At 28.3% G+C, this 17,353-nt stretch overlaps 2 protein-coding genes across 2 annotated transcripts in view; both read right to left on the bottom strand.

Moving 5' to 3' along the window:
- Window positions 1-3,620, bottom strand: part of LOC107448756 (monocarboxylate transporter 12) — a 10,868-nt gene extending 7,248 nt beyond the window's left edge. The window contains exon 1 of the mRNA XM_043045569.2: window positions 3,456-3,620. The gene's annotated coding sequence lies outside the window, so the exon portion shown is untranslated. The remainder of the gene's footprint in view (window positions 1-3,455) is intronic.
- Window positions 3,621-7,243: 3,623 nt separating this feature from the next.
- Window positions 7,244-14,665, bottom strand: LOC107448757 (monocarboxylate transporter 7-like). The gene is made up of 5 exons (XM_071186407.1): window positions 14,553-14,665; window positions 13,149-13,347; window positions 11,658-11,801; window positions 9,024-9,986; window positions 7,244-7,490 (listed from the first exon to the last, which is right to left on the bottom strand). The coding sequence occupies exons 2-5, from the start codon at window positions 13,330-13,332 to the stop codon at window positions 7,351-7,353; spliced, it is 1,431 nt and encodes a 476-aa protein (XP_071042508.1). The 5' UTR covers window positions 13,333-13,347; window positions 14,553-14,665; the 3' UTR covers window positions 7,244-7,350.
- Window positions 14,666-17,353: the final 2,688 nt, after the last annotated feature.

Below are 17,353 nucleotides of genomic sequence, written 5' to 3' on the forward strand. Positions count from 1 at the left end.
ACAATATTTCTAAAAGCCAATCAAAATTGAGAACGCATGTGTGTGAAAAGGTAATAATTTTTAATAATGCTGTCAAAAAATACAAAATACAAACTGACCTCAAATAAAACTCAGAAGACTTCGAATCAAATAATTAAGAAAACTCTACTATTACGTTTATAAAAAGGAAGATTTATTAACTCAACAGACGATTATATATGATTATTATGAAATAAATTTTATGCGAACGATTGTTTATGACGCCATTAGATAAAAGTGTCATTAACGCAATATTATCCAGTGTTTATTAATAATTTTGAGTGGCAATGTAAAAACATAGTTGTTCTAAAGTTTTATAATAAAACTAGGAGGCTTCGCCCCCATAGCAACATACAGTTGAACATAATTTAGCAGCACAAATAGTGCTATCAATACGCGACGACGGAATGCGCTGCAAAGAAACGTTGAAGAGTCAAGACGTTTAAATAAAAACGAATACCTTGGTGAGTCTTTATCAGACATTATACCCCCTTTTTTCGTTGGAACATTTAGTGATGAATGTATAAACTGTGGTGCTCTTTCGTTTCCAGCAGAGCATGGCAGAACGAAATTTAATTGCTGCCATCATGGCAAAGTTGAGCTCGCCAATCAGGAATACCCAGAAGTATTAAAAGATCTTTTATACTTGGCAGCCATTCTGATGCAATTAACTTTAAACAGAATGTTCGATCGTACAATTCTGTATTTGCGATGGCAACTTTTTGCCCGTCTCATGAAATTTCTTTTAAAGGGATCAGTTGTCTTACTTTTAAAGTTGATGTCAATGTTACCGCAACAACCAGCTTGATCCCTCCTAATCATCAAAATCACAAATTTGCTCAACTTTATAAAAGTTTAAAATATTGTTTGTATTAAAATTGCTTTATATAAGTTTTTAATGCTGATAATAAGCACCTCTGACATTTTACAATCCTATCATACTCTTTCTATGTGATGTTGGTGCAGAAAAATTACCAGCTAATCTCCAGGAAAACAAATTTAATTTTTTCGCGAAGCAAACAAAAATGTAATTGCGTAGCAATTATCGGGGGTGGGCGAGCGGCAGCGAGCAGGGGGTGGAGCCCTCTAGTGTATATATGTATATGTGTGTATATATGTATATATGTCTAGTGTATATATGTCTAGTGTATATATATATATATATGTATACACCTTGTTTCTGGCTCTACGGGAACATTAAAATCAGGGTAGTTCGGCGGGTTTTGATAATGATTTTGGTAAAATTAACAAAAAAAAAAAAATGTTTTATAATAGGAGTTCAATTTTGAAAAATGTATTAAAATTTAATAATTTTATCTAAGTAATTTTAGAAGTCAAAGCTTCAAAGGTTTCATCGAGCCTATTATTCTTATATTTTAACATATATTTAGCTAATGATGAGCGTAAGATTTCACCATGTAAAATCATGGCATGCGATATCAGGCAAAAAATCATGCATTATTTCAGCCAATCAGTGGACAATTTAAAGAAAAATCATCAGTAACGCGATTTTTATACAAAAAAAAACTGCATTTCTTACTGCCAGTTCTTATTTCCTGGGCCACATATATCTGTCTTTCACATAGATCAAAAAAAAAACCTGAAATTTGTATGTTTAGATTAATATACTAAAAACCAATATACTTATTAAAGCTAAAAGCAACGTGAATAAAGTGCAAATAAGATACCGTAATAAACATATTCTAGTTTCGGTTCTATAAACAAAAACCTTCCTAAGAGTCTTGACACCAAATGACAGTAGAGAAGTAAAGAGCTAAACAAGTACAAAGTGGTTTAATCAGTAGAGGAGTAAGCTTGAACGAGATAATAAACGAGCGAAACAGGTGTGAGGGGATTATGAGAGTGTACAAAAAATAAATTAGAATATATTTGTATACATTTGAAAAAGATGGGACACTAGAAATATCATTAGCTAAATTATTAGGACTTACTGTTTAGTATTAATTTTATGTGTTTTTTAATTTTTGCCCTGTCGTGTCAAAAACGAAAACTTTTGACAAATATCCTTGTCATGCAGAAACACGACGCATAAGGTAAAAACAAAGAAAACTCTATAAAATATTAAGAACAGGAAAACAAAAATAAAGTCATTAATAAATTTTATTTTAGATAGTTTAATTATCTGAATCAAACTTAATTCATTTAACAATTTTAGTTCAGATTTCCCTCACTTGTAAATAAATACTTAAAGTTTATTTCAACATAATTTTTAACTATAAATTTTTTTAGACATTGCTCTTCATAAATTTTAATAACTGTGAAATTATATGTAATTGTAAAGGTATTAAAACCTATATGACAGGCCAAACCAACTCAAAAACGAAGGTTTGATCTATGCTTAAAAAATCATTTATAAACAGTGTAGTTTCTAGATTAAGTAAAAGATAATAATGTTAACAGATTATAACACTCTAAGTTTTCAAATAATATCTACTCAAAATTTTATTATGTTACAAAAAAACATTGTTAGTAAAAAAAGGTCAAATTTTTCATATGAGTAGTCGAAGAGTTGAAAGGAAAAAAAATATTTTCATCAAGTTTTTTACTCAGCTTTAAGATTTACATATTATTGTTTTAATCAAGATTTAAATATATTTTCGTTTTAATCTTTATTAGATTATAATTATCAAAAAGTAAATATTATGTACAACCTTACTGCGTTTAAAACAACAAGTTGTGCACATTTTAAATAATGTAATAAGCATCTATATTTTTCAGACAACATTTTATTGCAATGCATATTCTAAGTTAACCCTCATTTTAGTTAAACTGTTACTCAAAATGTTATATACAGTTATACAAAAAAGTATCAATTCATTGTAAGTCTAAGAGAAAATTACATGGAAACTTTTAACGAAAGAAGTAATAATATTTTTTATATTTTTTAAAAAGAAATGATATTTTTATTAGAACAACCGCACTATAAAAAATTCTGGAACAAATTGTGGCATGAAGTACTGACACTTGGGGGCATCATCCATCAAATTCATTATTGCAATAAAATATTGTACCTTAATTATTAATAATATTTATTCAATTACAGTGATGCCAATTTCTGTAAAAATTACGGTATATCACATTTTTTGCTCTTATATAGGTAAAAATTGATTATACGGTAAGAAGTACCGGCATTCTAAGTGCCGGTACTTTTTACCGTAATTGGATCTGGAATTTTTTAAATGCACTTAGAAGTGTCTCAATGAGACATTTTTTAAAAAAAAAATGCAAAGAAAAACTACAATCAAAGGCCATAAAAACATTTTAAATTGTAATTTAATAGAGCAGTGAAATAAATGATGAAAGTATTTAATGAGTTATGTTATGTTATACAATTGTTTTATTAATGATATTAATAAAACAATTGTATAGTATAGTTTTTTAAATCAGAAAATTAATAAAAATGTGGAAATTCTTACCGCTTTTTTTTAAAATCCTGAGGATATAGATTGTTATCGAAGTTTTTCATTCGGATAATAGTTAACAAATGAAATATCTACGTGTATAAAATACCGAGTAATCTTTACAAACTAATCAAGATCAATATTGGAGAAAAAATTGCCTAGTTAGCGTTTCATGTAATATTTTAATGTGTTGTGCGAAGGTCAATGTGAAGAATTTGTAAACAACTTTTTCAATTTATTCGCTTTGTCAAATAAAGATGAAAATATATGATAGTATTATGCAGCTGAGTTCAGGTTTTTGGAAGATATATGATGCTGATTTAAATAGAAAGAGAACTTAATTTGAATGAAATTAAACATTGCTGTCATTGAAAAGAGACTAAATTTCATATCTCAACAATTAAAAGGAAAAAACTTAATATTTTTTTGTTCATGGAAAATAAATTGGATATTATTAATCAATGGAGATTAAATTTTATATTTCCTTAATTAAAGAAGATTAAATTTAATATTTTTTTTATTAATGGAGATTAAATTTAAAATGTCTCCTATTATAGAGTATAAATTTAATATTTTTCTTACTAATGGAGATTGAATTTAAAATTTTTCCTGCTAACACTAGAAAGACTGAAACTTAGTATATATCTATATTGCCCAAAAGCAGTCAAAATGACTGGATTGTTAAAGAATAAACAATGTGTAAAGAAATTTGTTAAAAATTAATTTTTTATATTTTTACAGTTATATTTATTTACAGTTATATAACAAGTTTCTGTAAATATTAACACTAAAAAAATTGTATGTTGTACAAAATTCTAGGAAATGGTGTCATTATATACATCATTGTTTTTCTAATCGAAATTAAAAATAGTCCAAATGACTTCCTTAGGCTATCTAGTGTTAAGGGAACTTAAATTTAACATTTCTATTCCTTATGGAGATTTATATAAGTTTTTTTTATAACTGAAGATTAAATTTAATATGACCTCTATGTAGTATTTATAAGCTAAATAAAGTTACAAAATTAATATTCCTCTAATAATTGGAGATTAAACTCCATAAACTCCCAGTAATAGAGATTAGATTCCCAAAATAGCGAAAAAGGAATTTTAATGTTTCCCCAGTTCCCACCTTTGAGAAATTTTCATTTGATTACGTTTTTCTGTTAAAAACATCAGTTAAGTTGTAACAATTCTAAGAATTCAAAACAATCATTCGAATCCGTATAACAACTTTTCTTTAAAAAAAAATTACATCTTTTTAGTAACTACTAAGTCATTAAAATAAATTTGAATTCAAATAAATGACATGCAATTCGTTAAACCTATTAGAAATGTACTATAGAATTAAATCTTAAAATAAAATTTCTAAAACTAATATCTCTTTAAAAAGGTTAAAATTTTGGCTATAATTAAGTCTATTAAAAATTGAAATAAGTGAATTGCAATGGAAAAAACAGCATAAACAAATAAATTCTAGTAAAGCAAACAAATTCCTGATATAAATCAAAAATCGTCAAATAAATTCGTAATAAATAAATTCGCGAAAAAAAGCGCTTTCGACAAAATACTAAAATAGAGATCTATCGACAAAGACTACTCACTTCTGCCTAGCTTATGCTCTCTCTGGTTATTTCAGTTTCAGTTTTTAAAAGCGCTACATGTTGAGTGACCTCAGCTAGATTTGGCATGTGACATTTTTAGCGGCAATCATTGGTCGATTTTCTAGCGTTGCCGTTCGGGGAGTAGTAATGAGGCTTTTTTTTGTCGCCGTGTAAGAGAAATATATATATAGATATTGTACTCATATACGCTAATAGAAAGAATAAAACTTCATCTTAAAATGGCCTTATCACATAGTAATAGCATTTATATTGACTTCTGATCTTGTAACAAGTTTAACGTTATTTTTTGCTTCAAATTATACAGTATAAATATTTCTGAAGTAATTTCCGTTATACTGGTTTTTATATTTATAAAGTTTTATAAATTTTAATTATTTAAATAATAAATTATGACTCTGTAAATTAATAGAATTTCACGCCAATAATACAATATCGACGCCTTGATCGCTCTCTTCTTTTTAATTTTAATTAATGCCATACAAATTTATGTATTGCAGGGTAAATAATTCCGGATAAAATTACGATATAAAGTACCTGTACTTTCGGTGCATTATCCGTTAAACCCATATTACCGTAAAATCCATTTTTTTACCGTAAAACATTATATTGCAATTTTTACAGTAGTATTTATTTAATTAGAGTCCAGTAATTTTACGAAAATTATTACTGTAAAATTTACTATGTATGAGACTTTTTTTAATCCATAACATGTTCCGGTAAATATGCCGGTACTTTTTACCGGAGTTTTTTGTAGTGTAATAGAGCCCATAATTCGTGATTTTCTTCACTAAATAGTGCCTTAACCACAGAATTATTTTTAAATCTGCAAACAGATTTGAATGTATATATAAAAATATATGAATGGATCTGTTTTTTAAGCAAGGATTGCGTTTGTGATATTGTGAGTGTTTGCGTCAAGAAAAGGAGTGGGGGTAACAAGAAGTGTGATATCCCACATTGTAGCTAAAATAAAAACATTTAATTTTAGAAGACTAAATAGTTTTATGTTATTTATTTTCGTATTTTTTTTTTCAACTTACATTTATGCCAAAAAGATTATAATGTGGCTTGCTACTGAGTGAGTAAAACTAATCTGAATTTAGTTTTACGATGAAAGTTTTTAATTCTGAGCTACTGAAACTAAACTATTTAGGAGTTTTATTATCATCATTGTAATTTTCATTCAATTCTGTTTAAGAGTACTTTGTTTTCGCAAAGCAAAGAGAAGATAGATTTTCAAAATATTATAGTTTTTGATTGCTCTTTCATATTAACACATTGTTGACTGGAGACTGGACTCGTCTTTTCATGACCATACGTTGTTGACATATGACGAGTTAACTCGTCACTGCTCTTGCAATGTCGAGTTAACTCGTTTTTGGTCAACAGTGTTTCATCACGAAATCAATATTTAAAATGTTTTCCTTTACCACAGTCAAAATAATAGCCAGCGACATGACGTAGTTTCTGTGTGAAATTGCCGGTCAGCAAAGTGTTAATAATGTAGATTAGTTATGCTTTTAGTTCTAAATATCATTTTACTTCATACAATCTGTAATAATTATTAGTGTTATGCTCATAAATTTCATATAAATAAAACCTGAAATTTGGCATATAATATTGTACTTTGTTTCTGAACTGCAAGTATATGTTCATGTAATATATCAGAACATGTCACAAGAAAGATAGATGGTATAGTGAAAAATGCAACACTTTGGGACAAGAGGAAGAGTCAAAAGTATTGAAATACAGTTTGACATATTAGGACGTGTCGCAAGAAAGATGGGAAGTACAGTGAAGTGCAACACTTTGGGACAAAAGGAAGAGTCAAAAGTATTGAAATACAGTTTGACATATTAGGACGTGTCGCAAGAAAGATGGGAAGTACAGTGAATGCAACACTTTAGGACAAGAGGAAAAGTGGAAGTCAAGAATATTGAAAAAAGTTTGACATCATTTATGGACATTGAATAGGCAAAAGTCTCTTTATAGCTTTCTTTGAAGAACAGCTAAAAACTTCTATATCAAGAAGAAATTTAAAAATAAGTTAAGAAATTAAGAGATAATTATAAAAATTATTGATATTACATTATGAATCACAGACAATAAGTTATGAATCACATGCAATCACCCGGTATAGCCAAGCTTTATGGGTAGTGAATCAAAAGTGATAAAAAAATTTACTAACATGATATGTTTATTCAATAAATTTATGTTACTTTAACAAATGATGAAATTTGAGTTGCACAAAATGTTTACAGCTGATTCAACACATTTTACATGAATTTACGATACAATGTCTGATGCTGTTCGTCTTCTTTTTGCCAAATAAGGTATTGTAAGTGAAATAAATCCACAGAAAAAAGAAATACCCATTAGAGTAAAAACAACACCATCATAAGACCCATTGTCTCCTCTAAAATAACCTAAAAATAAATTTTTTATTACAGAATTATTCATTACAACATTACTTGAAAATTTAAAAAAAAAGTTTTTTTTAATCATAGTATTATTTTCAAAATAATATATTTGGTAGGTTGAGACAAAAAAAATCTATTTTTTCCCCATAAACTGAAGAAAATGGCCATTGGTGATTATTTGTAAATTTGAAAAAATTTGGCAAGTATTGGTTTATAGCTGTAAAGTTTGCTGCTATCAGAAAATTATATTTTTATTTTCCTCCTAAATGCCATGTTTTATTATGAAATTTTCTGCAGTAAAATGTTATGAACTAGTTTTACTGCCCTTATTGTTCTGACAGGATTTATTTATGTATTAAGGATATAATCATGCATCACTCATATCGCTGGAATTTTTTTTGGGCGGGAGAAGGCTGGAGAACTATAACCTAAACAATTTTTACTTTAGTACCTTTACTGCTACCTAAAGCAAATTTTATCAGCTATTAAAAGTTCGATGCTTAAATCTTGTTTTTTACCTTGCCCACTCTAATGTTTTTTTTCACCCATTCTTAAGGATTAGGTTATATTTAAACAACCAAAGAATAATGCAAATGTTTTTTAAATTTAATCTAATCGAATCAAAACCCAGATAGCAGTTCAGAAGGTTGATTTTAATATGAGCAACAACCTTTATCACAAAGCCCAAATATATTTATAAATGATTAGTAAATAAACCATACAATTTTGGAACAATGTTCTTAACTATGCTAGTTCACATTAAACTTGCATAGACTACCCTTTTATATCGTCTTTACAAAAGAAGGCTAAAAATACTTTCTGAAATCGAGTATAAATCATCATTTGCAAATCAAGAGTTAAAATTGTTCTCAAACTAATGATAAATTCACTTTCTTAAGATTCATATAATCTATTTTATGACTATCGCTGAAACAAGATTTATTTGTGCAGGTTAACTTTCTTTAAGTCTTTGAAAGTGAAGGTTGGTCTAAACGTTAAGTTGGCCTAAACATTAAGTTGTGTTTTTAAAACTTAAGTAGTTTAAGTTTTAAAAACACAATGTAGCATTAGAGAGCTTTGGACAAAGCTAGAATGAAAAAAAGGGAAAATAAAGTTTACAGTAAAAGCTATAAAATGAGATTTTTTTGTAAAGTTTTTTGCATGCCTTTAAGGAATTTGAAGGAATTCTAAGGAAATTTAAGGAAACAAAGTATAAATATACCCAGAAATATTTGTACTTAGTGCAATAAATTATTTCTAGTCTGAAAATTTATTTTCTATCAAATATTTCTACTCAGCTTGAAAAGGTTTAATTAGTCAACCGTTCTATACAAATTAAATGAAACGGTGTCCAGTTAAATAAATTTCTACCTCTGATTTTAAACTGTAAATGATATTTTAAAGTACAATGTAGACAAATACGAAGAAAGATTATCTCATTGCTGCAAAACTGTGTAGAAAAGTCACTTTTATTAGGATTCCAAGATTTTCTTAATAAAAAGAAACAATTTTAGAGCTTAGAAATTCTATATATCTTACCGATTATTGGAGATATAGTCAAACTCAAAGGTGAATACAGCACAAATCTGCTGACCATTGCCATAACACTTCTCTCGGGCTGAATGAATTCATGGATCAAAGCGATTTGCAAAATCAATGTAAATCCATAAAATACAGGGAAAAGGAATTCGATAAACACCAGGAGTAAGTAATTATAAGCGAACACTAAACCAAGTAAAGTCAACCCAGTGCACATAAAGCTAATTGACGTCATCAAAATTGTTGGTAAATAGTTTTTGTCGATAACAAATCCAGAAGCTATTCTCCCAAATATGTCCGCGATCGCCATTATCATGACATAATAAATTTCCAAATTTACACCAATGCCTTTATCTCGAACAAAATCCAGAATTATCGTCCACATAGTTGTTGTTATAAGTGTGGTCCCGGCAGTCATAATTAACATAACTATAAATGTTGAATCGGTAAACAGTTTAAAATTTTTGAATGAAAAAGTTAAAGGTGGTTCTTTCCGTTCCGTATTTTGGCGTGATATATGATTTTTTGTTTCTGTTGAAGGACACGTTTTGACGTCATCGGGTTCAAATAATGTTTCTGTTGCCATGTCGTTAGCATGAGTAGAACTGTTCTTGTCATTGTTTTTATCGCTAGGATGTATCGAAGCAAACATTGTTTCCTTCTCATCTTTTATTCCAATACGCTTCTCTTTGTCTTTCCCATTCGAAATTACAGATTTCGAATTTTCTTTTCTGGATTTCAAAAGAAATGCAAATGGAATTAGATGCCCCATTATACCTGCTAAAACTAAGAAAGATCCATTTAGCCCATAGTATTCCATGCAAGCATCCATTATTGGTGGCAGCATTATTCCTCCAAAACAAGCTCCTGCATATGCGAAGCCGTTTGCTTTGCTTCGGTTTACTGTGAAATGGTCATTAAGTAATGATGGCAGAAACTGCGTTCCAAGGGCGAAACAAACACCTGAAAGAAATATAAGAAATGCTAATTAAGGTATATAAATAGTGATAAAAATTACTCTTAATAGATACGCTGGACAATTGCTAATGCATCAACTTGTTTTGATGGTTTGTTCATGTTGAATCATCAGAAATTTCCCTTATAGTTTCTTAGAAATCAAATGTTGGAATGATCATGAAGCATCGTCACCCCAAAGTAGGAATTCGAACAGAATTGTTTTGATGGTATATTCCTGAGAACCAACGATAATTCCCATTAAGCTATCATGGAAATGTATAATTGGAACCATCATGAACCAACACGGATCATCATGGATTGTTGGTCCATGAGAATCAAACTTCTCTTGGTAGTTAACCATCATAGTATTAAAGTAGTATTTTCCATAATGGAATGATGGAAGCATATCAAAAACCGTTTTATGAAACTTAATTTCAGCGTTCTCAGAAGGGAAAATGTGAAGAAAAACATTTAAGTGATGAGCCACCTGGTTAGTCAAGTAATGATCCAGTAATTATTTGGTTAGTAACGTGATTTGATAGACCCGATCTGTCCGATCACGTTCTTCGCGTAAGGCATCCATTCTACCATTTCTAAAACCCTAAGAAGAAGAAGAAAATCGGTTATAGAACTATCTCAAAAAGTTAAAGTTTTACTAAGAAGCACTTATGAAAGTCAATCTTGAACTTAGTAGCACCAAGCAACATCATGTTCCAATAACATTTTATAAGCTTATAATATTGTTACTATACTTGTAATATTTAATGATTGATTTCTTACTATGTTATTAAATAATTATTCTTGGATCAATCGCGGTCTACTTATTCCCTTAATCATAAATACTAAACATTTTTGAAGTTAGTAAGATGCAGGGAGCAGGTAGTACGAATTAGGAAACTGGTTTCCTCTATCATACCACTTGGTGAGTATGGGAAAACAATTTTTAGTGCTTACTGCTACAATTTTATTATTAAACAATAATTTAAGTTTTTGATAAGCTGTATTTCATTATTAATATACTTAAAATTTGATTGTCAGTGATTTGTGGCTGATGAAAGTTAAAATGTGAAAAGTAATACGATTTAGGCAACTTTCCTATTTATATTTGATACATACGCAACTGTATTACAACCACTTCAAGACATGATTCGGATCCTATCTCTACATTGCTTACATCATAGTTTGAAATCCTTAAATTTATCGGGTCAAATAATGTCTTTTTAGCATTATGGGATGTTAAACAAATTTTTCCACAAAAAAACACTGGGTAAGTTTATAAAGTTAATATTTTTTATTAATATATTGGATATTTATTTGTGTTTTTCAAATTAGAATTTCGTTCAGTAGTTTTTGGCAAAAAAATTAGGGGTTATTAAATCATAAATTGTTAATTGTGTGTTAGTACTATTTTGTGTTTAAGAAGTAATATTTTTTCATATATATTTAACCTAAAATACCTAAAATAGATTTATGTTTATTGATATAATACCCCATAGAATTGTATTAAACCTTTTTACCTGAAATAGATTTATGTTTAATGAGTTAAAAAACTTATATTTAAAAAATAGTTTAATTATTTTATTGTTCAATTTGATTATTTTATTATTCTAAGTTATTTACGTAACAATGGTTATTATCACTTTCTTCTAAATTTGATATAATAATAATATAACTTACCGAATATAATACCCCATAGAATTGTAACCGTTAAAATGTTATCAGCAAGGAAACAAGCTGCAATGCTGATTGTGGCCAGCACATTTCCAAAAATAACCAGAGTTTTAATTTCGAAAATTTGTTGGAGATAGCCAAGAACGGGACCTGGAAAAATGTTCATTTTTTAAATTTTTTTAAAATTTATTTTAAAAGAAGTTTATTTATTTAAAAAAAATTGTTTATTTATTTAAAATAAATATATAGTATTTTACACATTAAATATTCTGATGTAATCATGGATTCCCTTGACATTATGTGTGATACTCTATATCAAGTCCAAACAAAATATCACAAGATTGTTAATTTTGTCCCCCAGGTATATAAAAATATTATTCATATATATATATTTTTAAAAGCTAAAATTACCCCAAAATCATTCTTTTGGTTTGTTTGAAACTTTTCTTAAACTCATTTCGTTTATTTAAAATGTTCACACCTACTTGTATATAAAAAAACTACACTTATTTGAAGGTTCAAAATAACGTTTTTTGAATCCGTTAAATTATTAAACTCACCAAGGTTGTCATTTCAGTCTCCTGATCTAGGAAATTATTGTAAGAAAAAAATAGACTATTATTTTAGGAAAGAAAATAGAGAATTTTTAGTCCTGCGTCTGCAACACTGTTTATTCCAACCATTCTGTTGTTGGATTGATTGAGATCTGATTCCTCTGAAATTCTTATTATAGTTTTGACCTTTTAAATCGAGGTGTTGTAATAGCTTCTGCGCAGTCAATCTCCTGTACAACAGTTTTATTATACATGAAAACATTTTTTTAAAAAAATAATTCATATTATAACGAGTAATAATGTTATGACTCTAAGAGAAGAACTTTCTGATGCTTTCTTCTAAGAGAAGAACTTTTCTTCCTTATGTTAAAAAAATTATTATATTCGTAACATGCAAAAATGACACTCTCTTGGCATTTTCTGAACTAAACAATTGGCTTGACAACCGGCAAGTAAGTTACTTTTATTTATCTCTTGTTAAGTACCTTATAAAGAGTAAATATGATTTTGTTTTAGATTTTTAAAACATTTTTAGTTTTTAAGTAATTGTGATTTGAAAATGTCAAGTTTGGAGAATCGCTCCTATGATATAAACATAGATTTATTATACTGCTGTAAATTATATAGTTAAATTTTTTAAGAGGAATTAGTTATGAAATGAGTTTAATGAATGAGTTTTATAAATGAGTTTAATAGCAAGCGTAGCGAGCACGGTTTGCAAAGCAAACGATGTAACATTGCATAGCAATCTTTAAGGGTGAACAAGGGGTGGAGCCAATAATTTTATTTTCAAATTTTTTTTTTTTTTTAAATTTTGCTTTCTAATTTTTTGCATTCCAATTTTTTACACATTAGATTCAATGCAATGAACTTCTAAAATATACCGAAAAAAAGTTACAAATTGCTTTGGAAGGTTTGTTTACCACAAAGTTTGTATACTTACCACAAAGATTCCTCACCATGTAAACCAAAATATAAGGGAGAGACGCCTGTTTTCGACTAATTTCATATCGGTAAATGGATTCCACAAAAAATATTGATCCCAGTCTGCCTGCGCCGCCATATAAAAAATTTATTACAAAGCAGGCTGTTACGATTTCAATACTTGCAATAGTTCCTGATTTCATGAGGATAATTTAAATCTAAAAAATAACAATAAGAAAACATAAGTTATGAAATATTTTAAAACAACTGTTGACTTGTGTAAGTTTTGAGGCAAATGCACGAGATTTATTTTCATTTTATTTTTTGCAAAATTTAGAGGAATCAATAAATAGTCCACTTAACTGAAATTTAATATTTCTAAAAACGAAATCTTTTTAGTCTTATATTTGAGGGTTGTAACTTCTTGTTCGATTTGTTTATTGACTTATTTTTCTAAACAAATTACGGTCTCTTCACTAAAGTGTCATGAAAATTAATAGCAAGTTATTAGTGAGATTTCGAAGTGTTACGAATCATTATACTGTATGTAAATATAGAAGAAACTGTGCACGTTCGCCTAAAATGCACTTGCCAGAGACGGGAAAGAGCGCTATTAAATTAGAAGTGCTTTTGTTAGAAGTGTTTCTATTAGAAGTGCGCTATCGTAATGTTATTAAATACAACAAAAAATTAATTCAAACTATGTAACAAGGAAATTATGTAAGATCAAAAACATTATTGATTATGAAAAAGTGCTGTTAAGGAATTACTGTTAAAGTAATAAACTGCTACCATAAATTAGTTAAAATTTGAAACCAGGAACATTATAGAAATCAAAACAATGTGTACTACAATATTAAACAGGAAGAAGTATATAGAATAACGTTTATATTTTAAAATGCAACAGTAAATTAATTAATAGTATGTAACCAAGGAAATTACACAATATCTAAAGCAATATTAACTAGATATAAGTCTAAAGAATGCTGTTAATGTTATTAAATGTAACAATAAATTAATTAAAATCACCTCACCAAGGAAATTATTCAATATCAAAATAATATGCAAAAATTTTGAATTAGAAAGAAGTCCATAAAATACTGTAAATGTGATTAAAAATGAAACGGTAAATTAATTAAAAGTATGCTACCAAGGAAAGAATGCAGTGTCGAATACAATACATAAATAATTAACTTAAAAGAAGTCTATGAAATATTGTTAATGGAATTAAAATGCAACTATATATTAGCTAAAAGTAAGTAATCGAAGAAATTATACAATATCAAAAACATCACATAAAACAATATTAATTAAGAAGAAGGCTATAGAATACTGTTAATGTTATTAAAAAGCAATAGTAAAGTAATTATGAAATAATTTACAATTTATAATACGAGAAACTTATCAAAATAATAAAACCTACCCGTTTTTTAACTATCCAAAATAAGTATCTTTATTGTTGTTTTTACATTTTTGGAAGAAAATTATTTAAGAAGCAAGTGGAAAACATTATCAAACAATGATCAAAAAATGAGAAAAAGCTAGAATTAAGAAGAAGAAAAAAATAGAAGGATGCCTTTTGACCTTACGAACGAAGATAATATGCTATGTATTTTTATTACGGAGATAATGGGAAAACATACTTATACATCATATTTGTGGTACGTTACGCGTATGCGTAATGGAGTATGGTATTTGTATTCGAGCAAGAAAGAACACATTTCCTTTGTTAAAATGTGATTGATTGAGAAAAAATTAAAGGTGAAAATGAATTTTCATTTACTATAATATTACTATATATATTAGGGATTGAAGGAAATTGTTGATATTTTTGCAGTCATATCATACTCAAAATTAAAATTCCTTTCACATATATATTTTTAATGCATCTTTATATTAAAAAAGTCATAAGCAATGGCGCTACCTCTGATTTTGGGTGTCCAACTTTGCACTGCATTTTGTTTTGCTGTGTAAGAACTATAAGACTGAGGAACTTGGAAATGTGAAGATCTGTAGAAAAATGCATAATAAGTAAACAAATATGTAACATTCGATATATAGTTTGAGAATTATAAACTGTTAAACTTTCAGTAAATTTGTTATAAGGTTTATGCAATAAAATAATTTTTTTCGCGAATTTCTTCTCACTTTTATCGTTTTACATAACTTTACGTTACATTGCGTTTCGTTGCTCAATGTTTATATAAGATTTATAAACTTGAAGTTATGAAAAGTTATATAAATGTACAGGGAGTACGGTGAAGTAAAATAACATTCAATTATTAGTAATTCGTAGTAATTGATTAGTTGTAACTTTCAAGCTTGTTGTATAAAAATTCCAACAGAACTGTATATTCAGAATTGAAATTTATAGTGGTGAAAGGGCGGTTTTTTATTTATGAATTTAAATCAAGTTATTTTCGAAATTCCATTTTGATCAAAAGTTATTACAACATTGAGTGCTTTTTTTTCGTACTTTCGTCGCAATTTTATGTGTTGCCTTTTATTGTATTGCTTCAATTTATTTAATAGTTGATATTTTTAGGTTTTTAATCAAGTGCATCAACCGTATTTCGGCCAAAGCGTATTCTTCCATCTATGTTACATACGATAAAAAAGACCGGGGGACTGCGAGACTGGTCTTTTATCGATCCGAAATTTTTGCAATAGAAAGAAATAGCTGGCATCAAAAATTTAATTTAGTAGTTCGTTCATTAGAACTATACAAAGTGTTCAAACACCACCACCCTTAGAACATACTTTTAGCATCATTAAAGCATGATTAACTTTATCTTAATTGATGAGAAAATACAACATAGAAATGCACGTTAATATTTGGAAAAAAACTAAAACTGTATCAAAATCTATCCAATTATTTGCTTGAAAAATCATCGTAAAATCGGAAATACAATAATTAAATAAATTTTTAAATTTTGTCAAGTGATTCAAAAAAGGAATTTTGATTGAAAAGAATTCTGCAGGTACACGTCTAGGTTTGCTTAACACGACAAAATAATTAAATGTAATGTTTTAAATAAGAGATATGCTATGATTTACCTCGATAATGTTTCTCCATAATTTGATCAAAATATTTTTCCTTCCTTGCTCAAGGCTGTGTTTTTGCATTAACATTAATCTATCTTGCACACAGTTTGTGGTACAAAAGTTTTTTACATGATAGGTATAGAGAGATAAAGAGGATTCATTAGAACCCCATCTTGCACATGGTTTTTGGTACTGAAATCTCTCACACATGATGGTATAGAGAGGATTCATAGGAACCTATCTTGCTCACGGTTCGTTGTACAGAAGTTTCTAGCTGATGAAGGTATAGAGAGAACTATTAGGATTTCATCTTGAAAACATAGTCATTCGCAACATTTAAAAACACGCTTGGTTTTTCGCAACATATATGGTGACCTGAACGTGATAATAAGAATTCAAAATTTTATATGAACTATTAATAAGATTGTTAGAAGTTCTTTTACACGATTATGTAACCAGATTTTAGCTGAAATAAAATCAGAAGAAAAGGAAAAATTGGTAGGCGTTAAAGCTAAATTTAAAACATTGAAAATAATGAAAGATGAACTCAAAAAGTTAGACATCGAATTATTAGATGTTATACTGCCGTCCGATAATATTGTGGAATAAGAAATTGAAAATAAGTCAATTGATGATTATTGTAATAACAATTATGAAGCTGAAACAACTTTGGATGAGCATTTTAAAAAGCTTAATTTGGGAAAATTCATTGATAGCCGTAGAGCAGTCTAATCGTAAATTCAAACTTCCTGTAATTGAGCTTGCCAAATATAAAGGCAGTATAAAATGCTGATTTTCATTTCGGTCAATGTTAAAGAAAATACGTGAAGATCCAACTTTCGTTCTTGTCGGCGAATTTCAATATCTTATATAGTGTGCTGTTGACGATTCTCGGACAAGAAGACTTATTTTAAGTCATCAGGTAACGACCGAAAACTATCCCGAAAGTAATTTAAAGTTTTAAAAGTAGATTCGGTAAAGGTGATATTTTAGTTAAATTTTACATTAGGGAACTCTTATCTTCAGTGATGCAAATTTCAAAATCTCAAATGTCTATTTCACTTTCTTCTGCGTATGACCAAATAGAATCAAAATTAAGGGCTCTGGAATCTTTAGGTATAACCACAAAAATGTATAATGCAATATTGTTCCCGTTAGTGGAGTCTTGTATTCCTTAGT

Source organism: Parasteatoda tepidariorum, chromosome 10 (assembly GCF_043381705.1).
Source record: "Parasteatoda tepidariorum isolate YZ-2023 chromosome 10, CAS_Ptep_4.0, whole genome shotgun sequence".
In the NCBI taxonomy this organism is placed as follows: domain Eukaryota; kingdom Metazoa; phylum Arthropoda; class Arachnida; order Araneae; family Theridiidae; genus Parasteatoda; species Parasteatoda tepidariorum.